At 43.9% G+C, this 9336-nt stretch overlaps 1 protein-coding gene across 7 annotated transcripts in view; it reads right to left on the bottom strand.

Moving 5' to 3' along the window:
• The window catches only part of LOC111873360 (kinesin-like protein KIF26B), a 293199-nt gene that overhangs the window by 281452 nt on the left and 2411 nt on the right, over positions 1-9336 (bottom strand). For 5 of the 7 annotated variants that reach the window (XR_002844374.2, XR_002844375.2, XM_023868019.2 and 2 more), the window contains exon 2: positions 1647-2031. Coding sequence is in view for 5 of the 7 variants with exons in the window: in XM_023868019.2 (XP_023723787.1) it covers positions 1647-1693 (47 nt within the window). In the remaining 2 variants the exon portion in view is untranslated. The remainder of the gene's footprint in view (positions 1-1646; positions 2032-9336) is intronic. The other 2 variants (XM_023868017.2, XM_023868016.2) reach the window with 2 other exon arrangements.

Genomic DNA, 9336 nt, shown 5'->3' with positions numbered 1-9336 from the left:
CCAACTGCCAAACTACACGGCGTCACATCTCTGAATATGGTACATTCGTATGCAGGATTTGATATTCTCACAGCGGTGATTACGAAGAGTTCTGTCTTTTGTGATATAACGCCGTATAGTCCATTGAAAGTCAACCGACGTTTCGGAGGAACATGTTTACTTTCATGTTCCTTCGAAACGTCGGTTAACTATCAACGGAATACACGGCGTTATATCCTAGATACACCCACTAGAACCTCAAATTTCACATCTTCAGGACAGAAGACCGAGACAGCAAGCTCCAGAAACGTTAGTACCTATCTACCAATCTACACGGCGCCATATCCTACAACACAGTACCTTAATAGTAAAATCTCAACATTTAATACTTCTAATAGGCGCTATAGCGGGCAACAAGACGAAGGGTAAAGCCACGTGAACTCGTGATATCGACCATAACGACAGATGCTATCTGGAAGCATGAAGTGCTCTCACATCGTCTCGCGCTCGTGCGCTGACCCACACGAAGTCGCCAGATGGTGATACTAAGGTGCAAAATACGGGCTATAATATTGTTCCTGACTTGCGCTGTACAAGCAAAGCGGCGTGCAATTATCCTCTGAATATTTGCACGCTATTTCCAACAGGCGACACTCTAATGAACTGCTTCACTTTTATGCCAAAAGCTCAGACTAAATGACGTCGAATGGTGAGGTCCCTCTGCTTAACTAATTAATCGTGACGTATGGGGGAGTGGCTGTATAGCTCCAACATTCTTGGCCTCAGCACTAGATGGAGATCAGTGGTCAGCTTCACGACCCGGCCGCTTTAACACTGGAGAAAGAGCCATCGACAGCCACTGTGTAGGAGGCCGGGTGAGGCCCAGAGCCGGCCTGGACGGTGTCTAAAAGACAGCGATCTTGACCTTACCGAGAATCGAAACCCGGCCTTCCAGCGCGTAGCCCGTCGCTATACCGACTGAGCTATCGCAAATCAATAAACTCGAAATGGTAGGATGATTAACGGATGATGAATTGGAGAATATATGGAAGACAGCGGTCGTGGCCTACTCCTAAGTACTATCCAGTAAAAAATCTCCGTGTCTTTTAGTCCACAAGCGAACTATACCGACCGAGCGAATGCCGCTTGTCGGCGAAGTCAGTGCCAACTTTTGCGTATAGAGGGTGTCGCGTGGTCAGTGCAAAGGTATTTACCTATAGAGGCTGAGGAAAACCATGTGAAATCTAAGTCGAGATTAGCGGTGGAAGGGTCGAGACTGGAACCAGAGATCTTCCGCATATGAAGCAGATTCGAGTTAAACAGAAGCATGTTTGTGATTTAAAACTGAATTAGTTATAAAACGCAATTTAAATGTCACTGAATTAAAAATTATCATCCAGGGATGAATCTATACTCCGGTGTCTAGTTTATGGACTGTCACCCCTCAATCATCTGTGAGTAAAACGTGAGTAGCAATGAGATACAGAAACAGCACTGAGCCATGACGACCATGTAAATATCCTCAAGACTTTTCACTGTTTGAAGCCAAGCCTGGAACACGAGAATGGCACTGGGCTATGCACAGACAATGCTTCTAAAACAGAGAAACGGACGGAAATAAAAAAATAGATCATGACAAACAGTACAACAGTGACGTCAACACCTACCTTGCAGGGCTGGCAGACGTGTCCTTGTTTGTACCGGAGGATTCCATTCCGGTTCAAGCCGCGTCTGTCCTGTGGTTCGAACTGTGTCCGGCAATCAGCGCTCCAGCGCCACTGGTCATCTAACTTCCACTTCCACGATAGAGTTTATTAAAGTACAGTGTTCGAGATTCGCCATTTTACGAAGTTACGCTCTCATTTCTTCATTCATAAGAATTTCATTTGAATGTCAAGAACACAACGCACAAAATTCTTCACACAGACGCACAGAAGACAAAACTATTTCCTCACAAGGACATCTACCGGACAACGACTGAACTTCTTCCACGGATAACAGAATATTCAGCACAAAATGTTTCCACCACGCGCTGGAAGATCAGATTATCTGCTGTAAGAAACCCGCGGTCAACACAACGAAATACAAACCTGCTGTTTTATACTAACAGTTAAAGTTGTCCCTGTTCTCAACTAATTAAGCGCGACACCAAGATGACGTATGGCGGAGTTGAGGTATAGATGCGCGTATTCTTGACCACAGTAATAGTTGGAGTGGTCAGCCTCACGTCACGGCCGCTCTATCCCGTTACCCATTGGAGGATGGGGGGGACCCGCAACCGGTCTGGACGATGTGGCGAGGGGAAAATCTTGCCCCTACAGGGAGTCGAACTCCGATACATAGGCCGTCCATCCCCGTAGCCAGTCGCTATACCAACTGTGACATGGATTTTCCTATCAATAAGGGCCCACGCCATAACAAGCGGATAGCTGCTGGCTTCCCACCGCAGCAGCCCGGGTTCGATCCTGGGTCTGGTCAAGTGGGATTTGTGGTGGACAAAGTGGCGCTGGGGCGGGGTTTCTCCGAGTACTTCGGTTTCCCCTGCAAATCTTCATTCCACCAATTGCTCCACAATCACCCTCACCAATCATTTGGGGCTGGTACAATAGGCCAGAAGTGGCCGCAGTACAATGGACTCAGTCCCACCCCACTAGCAATAAAAAAAAAGACCAAGATATATGTGGGAAGATAAAACTAAAACGGATCTTAAAGCGATAAAATGGATTGGATAGATATGGCTGTGGATAGGGACCACTGGAGGGCTCCTACAGATCTTACAGATCCTAACCATAAGGAATTATGGCGCCATCATAAATGTCCACACTAGAACACACGCTAAGTCTTCTCAGTCTTTCACTAGTCGTTTCCTAGTAACGGATCTTAACAATGGAGATTCTTCAGATTTTGTGTTGCCCGCTGGCTATTACTCCAAAACTGACTAACTGCCATTTTGGCGACCATCTCACACCAGTATCCTAGTCTTCTCGTTACATAATGACTAACTGCTACAACTGTCCTCCTTATAACATCTCGGCACGGACTGCGTAGAAATCACCGTTTCCAACAGTTCCTCTATTGCTGCGTATGGATTCGTTTTCCGTGGGGACATGTTTCTATCGAAGGCGTTTCTCAGTAACAGCTGCGTATATTTGCTTATTAAGGAACTGTTGCCCAGCAGCGGACGTTGTTTCGTTGTCTGTTTCGCAAACGAGTCTCTTCATGATATGTCACAATTAATGCTTAATGCTGACAAGGCCAAACATGGCGTCCGCTATCTTGCGTAACCAGAACGGAGATCACAAGAAATATTTTAATTAAATTTCTATCTAACAAATCCTTTGAAACTACGGCAAAATTGTAATATCTGGGACCTAAATTTATCGTTCTTATTTAATTAAGCATCACGCCATGAGAACAAATGGGGGAAGTGAAGATATAGCTCGACCAATGACTACCAGGAATCTTCCTGGGGGGTAAAGGGCGGCCAGAGCCTAAGACTAACAACATCACCGCCATCGTTAAACCGATTGTATAGAAAATGTGGCAGCCTCGACGTCTCACAACCCTCTTGGCCTCGACGGCCAGTTACAGGGATAGTTTTACCTTCTCTACCTAAGGTTGCTTGCACAAGCCATGACGTAACTCGGTTTACAGACTGGATGAACTTTCTCAATGTCATACCGTTTAAGTGCATCTGCAGGGTAACGGAAAAGTGGGTTGTCATTGAATACCACTTTCAGGAGGGGAAAGAAAACAACTCTGAATGTCTCTGCAGAAACGTATGCAACTGTGTACAGTACGTTGTTTTGAGTTGGCAGCATTTCCGATTGTGGTGCTTGCCCGCCATTTTGTATTCCGAAACTACATCCGTTTCCTTCATCAGGTGATTGGATGAGAGGCAACTGCTATGCCGGGTACGTTAGCTCTTTGCAGAGGGCAAAGTTCCACAAAAAATTGTGTTCTTTAGAATATAGAATGATACAAAAAGTTAAAAAAAAAAACTTGACAATCCCGAATGTACGAGCAATACACTATCGTCAGACCTCTTTAGAATTTGAAATTATTGTGCTCAGAGACATAGTCTGAATCTTATTTTATTTTTTAACCTTTAAATAAGGACAATTTCATTACGTACTTATCTCATTTTAAACTATTTTAAAACAACTCTATTTACCACAAAACGTCGAGTTACGGACATCTAGCGCTACTCTCAAATGCAACAGACGCAACTACCGACAACCAATGCAACAGCCTCCAGTACACATTGCAATCGACTGCCTCAATCAGCTATTAACTGCATAATCCCCCCTCCCCTTCTTACTTTAACCCTCTACACTAATTTCCACTATTAAGCGTTCACCATTTCTACCACGTAACAGGCACGAAGCAACAGGCCTCTACCCCAAAGTAATAATCAGATTGTAAAACCTCATAATGATCGTGTTATTACACTCACATCGCGAATTATAAACACTTGGGGCACAGCATTATGAGAGAATTGTGAGAGCAGTGACTCTCCCTGCCTCTCTCCTTCATGACTGTGACACATGTTATCAATGAAATATAAAAATGAATGCAGCAGATCTCTTCTACATATACGTAACCCTTTAAAACTGAATTTATTCTAATTAATATATACATATATATATAAATTCAGTCCGTACCTCACAGGAAACATTACGTCTCCGCTACAGAGCCCAGCCGGTTAATGCTGTTTAGGGAAACAGTCGCTGTTTATTGTGAGAACCATACGGAACACACACAAATATTCTTGAAGTATTTTTAGTGTGTTACAACGGGTGATACATCCAGTAAACACTCGGTTTTAAAGAAGTGTAATTCTCGGATGTATTGCGCGTACAAGAGATGATAAATGCATAAAAAGTTTAGAAGGAAGAAGTGGGCAGAAGTGAAGCAGGTGGGTCCATAAGGACAGTATTAAAATGCAAAGCAAATAAATTGAGATGGCAGGGAGTGCGATTCGATACACCCACCCAGAACAGATAGCAGTAATGAGACATTCAGGACACGCTAACGAAAATTCGGTTCCATAAATTTCTTGAATAACTCAGTAGGTATTAACTTCTCAAGACGGCCTCTTAACGTACTGAGCTAGTTATTTAGCTGGTACTCAATTTGTATCTATTTTTTTTAATTCGCTTAGTGGGGAGTGGAGTCCAACTGGGTCCATTCGGCACGGCGGCCACTGATTGGCCTATTGTAGCCTGCCCCGGGTGATTATGATGATGGAGAATTTGGTGGAATGAAGATTTGCAGGGAAAACCGAAGTACTCCGAGAAAACCCGCCCCAGCACCACTTTGTCCACCACAAATCCCACTTGACCAGACCCGGAATCGAACCCGGGCCGCCGCGGTGGGAAGCCAGCGACTAACCGCTTGAACTATGGCGCAGCCTAATTCATATCTGACAGATTGTACAGGGCCTACTTTCAGCATACGAAATTAAAAACTGAAAAGATTAAACGTCAAATGTATAACAGTTCATGTACGTAATGTGATAATTTGCCAGTTCGAACAGGGGATTACTCATAACTGTCATATTTCATGGGCGATGCAGTTTTAAAAAACGTAATAACGCAGTGACAAAGCTGCCAATATACTGAAATAAATATCCCAATGTTATTAACTTTGTAAAACATAAAACAATTATTCCGTATGAATATTCAAATTCCGGAAAAGTATAACTTCATAACTGTACAGGACAGACATCCCAATCATTTTATTTGCCGATAATCGTAACGACGCGTGTCCTTCGCAATAATTCCACATCGTTAAAACATTCATCTGGGTGCCTCATGTCAGGTTTGATTTTTCTCTTTTCCACAGCCTCAGAACCAACCGTGCGGACCTCCCAGCCTATCCGATGGATAGCTCCTTCCTGAGGATTAAAGCAGCCGAAGCGTGAAGCCAACCATTCACTTCAATGTACCTCCACTCTCCCATAATTCCTCACATCGTGATGCTTAATTAAGTAAAGAGAAATTATTCACATTTCATGTAACATGAAGGCTTTCAGGAGGTCGATCTTCTGGGATGGGGAACTATGCATCAGTCTGCCGCCGTTTCGGACGCATACAATGTCTTCATCTTCATTTCAGAAGATAAACACTATCAATCTACCGAAAACGAGCAAGCAACATGCGGTCTGCTTGCCCTTAAGATGTAGGCAGCTATTCTTCCGAAACGTCGGTACACTTTTAGCGGACTATACAGCATAGTTACAATGCGTAACATCAGTAACAGAAACCTATGCTGAGTCAGACGAATAGAAACCCCGGAAATGGATTGCATTTGTTAAACACGCGCGCTAACGCTCTTCAAACGAACATCCAGCGATCGTAAGGGCGAGATTTGCTTCTGCACGACTCGCTCATCTTGTGCGTCCAGACACATTATACATCTGATGAGGAAAACAAAAACACTGACGACACAACATGAGCTGTTACACTATATGCAATAAAACAGTTACGTTTCAAAACATGAAATCCTACCCCCCCTCCCCCCAATATAATATTTTGGTAACAACAGTCAAGAGCTGTGGGGGGGGATGTAATAGACCCGCGTCTTCAAAATAACAAGGCGCGATTTAATTACATTTAAAATGACACAACTGTAAATAAACCGGGCAGGCTGGCATGGCGGTACCGCCTCATATTGGTATTTGGGAGGGGTTGAGTTCGAATATCGGCCAGGACAGAGGCTATTCTGAGGCGTTTCGTGGTTTTCCTCAGTCCTTTCAAGAAAATTCCACGATTAAGCAAAGATCACTTATTCCAAAACTATCACAATTACTCATTCACCATTCATTCTACAATCCGATACTACAGCCTTATCGTAAAATAACCCGCTTACCAATTACCAACCAAGGTATATGTAAAAGGTAAAGCTATTCCTGCAACAGGCCGTGAAGGACCATAGGGTTGAGACGTCGAGGCTCCCACATTTACTAGACAATCGGTTCACATGTGGCGGTAAGGTTGTCAGCCTTACGAGCCAAGCTATCCCTGTAACAGGCCGTGGAGGCCCATAGGGTTGTGAGACGTCGAGGCTCCCACATTTACTAGACAATCGGTTCACATGTGGCGGTAAGGTTGTCAGCCTTATGAACCAAGCTATCGCTGTAACAGGCCGTGAAGGCCCATAGGGTTGTGAGACGTCGAGGCTCCCACATTTACTAGACAATCGGTTCACATGTGGCGGTAAGGTTGTCAGCCTTACGTGCTGACCGCCCTTTACCCCCCCCCCCCGGAATATTCCTGGTACTCATTTCTGTTAGAGGGTGAGTCGACCTCAGGGGCCATAGTGTGGCTGGAAGGATTAGGTCAATTGAAAAAAAATCCAGTGACCTCATCGGGAATGGAACCGCGACCTTCCGGCTTGTTGCACAGTTCCTCAACCCACTAAGCTACCGCGTGCCCCCTTACTAAGTAGTCTTGAAGAGCAAGTAGTCGCTCAGCTACTCAAGAAGTTCGAAATATTTTACGAACCCGAATATTCATCACCCTGTGTACAAAAGCCATAACCTGCGCCAGATCAATGCAGTCCATGCTACCTCATCCTGTTTCTCTGACACCTGGTTTAATATTTACTTCCCATCTACGTCTAGGTCCTCTTAGTGACCTCTTTCCTTCTGGCCTTCCCACCAAAACCTTGTATATATTCTTCTTCTCTACTATGCGTACTAAATTCCTTGCCCATCACATACTCCATGATTAATTATATTTCGCGACGAATGCACGTCAAAAGCCGCTCATTATGCAGTTTTCTAAAACCTCCCCTTATTCGTACCTCTAGCAGACTACACGGCGTCGTACACCGGAAGATATAGACAAAAGGTTGCTTCGAAACGTTTCTACCGTCTATTAGACTGCACGGCGCAACAACCCAGAAGGCAATCTTCATATTACCTCACGATCACGCTGTGATGGCTCATTTTCCAGGCACAATGACGGTGCGTCACCAGCGCCCACCGTACACGATACTAAAGATTCACTAACGGACGCGTAACTTTAGAACGATATCGTCTCAGATCTTATAATCTGCTTACTGTAAAGCTAATTTGTGAAAGCTTAATTTAAACAGCAATTATTAAAGGAGATCTCTTCAAACTTGTTAATTCAACTTCTCCTTAACTTTAAGTGAATCACAAAAGACAACATTTCCATACTAAAATTTTAAAGTGTGGAAGTATATTAATTATATTTTGTTCAAGAGGGAATATTTTCCATCTGTCAACATTACAAATTATGCAAAATTCGAGAGTGAGAACGTTCTAACCCTGTCTCCCCCCTTACCCCCCCAATATAACTGTCACCTCGCTGTGATGGCGGCATGCTGGTTTCAGAAACAACAAACTCCACGACTCAGCGACAATGTGTTCTCTCTCTCCGCCTCGGCTTCCCCGTCATTTAAGATTAATCTGACGAGACGAAAAATAAACTTCCATCAAGAGATTTACGCCTTCGATACACCGACGACTCGGTTTACACTTAGTAGCATACCCGACGCGTTGGAGTGTCAGTGCTTGGCACCACCTGAAGCAGCTGTAAGGACACTGCGCATACCTCTTCGCGCAGGCTTCAGGGATCGCAGCAATTGAGGGGGGTATCGTTTAATTTTCCTGAAGATTTCCAACAACACAGTTTAATGTAAACAGATTAAGACTATAATTTTCTGAAATTTAATCGAAGTTGTTTCGATCTACAATTAATATGTTGTTGGACATTATCCATCATCTCGTCTGTTCTTAAAAAACCGTCCTGTTTCCTTTAAAAAATCACGTTTCGGAGACTGCATTCTGTCCCCGTCCTCAGGTAATACCTACTCAGTTGGACCCAATAGACATTAAAATCCATTAAGATCCATCAAAATCGATCTTAGAGATAAGACGGGATAATATGGATTGGATTGATATGGCTCAGGATAGGGGCCAGTAGAGGGCTCTTGTGAACACGGTAATGAACCTTCGGGTTCCACGAATTTCTGGGAAATTCTTGAGTAGCTGCAGAATTGGCTTCTCCTCAAGAAAGGCTCAGCTCCATGAGAGGGTTAAGTAAGTGATATTCTAAAGGGTTCTAACGATGGTGTATAACACTCAGACCTATTGTTCTTTGGACTACGTCCATTGTCCTGTATTCTAGAAACTAGGGAACACGACGTTTCGGAAACTGGACCTGTTTCCATCATCAAGTTTGTCGGTGAGAGACACATACTCTGTTGGGTCCCATAGAAAGAGCTAACATCAGGTTAAGTCAGTTTAACCTGCATTGTTCTATTCCGAATTTATTTTACAAAGGCGAAGCACTGTTTATGCAGATAAATATTAACGAAGGCACT

The sequence above is a fragment of the Cryptotermes secundus genome, unplaced genomic scaffold, assembly GCF_002891405.2.
Source record: "Cryptotermes secundus unplaced genomic scaffold, Csec_1.0 scaffold2171, whole genome shotgun sequence".
In the NCBI taxonomy this organism is placed as follows: Eukaryota; Metazoa; Arthropoda; class Insecta; order Blattodea; family Kalotermitidae; genus Cryptotermes; species Cryptotermes secundus.
Note: the sequence above shows the minus strand (reverse complement) of the source record. Positions and strands in the feature narration are given on the sequence as shown.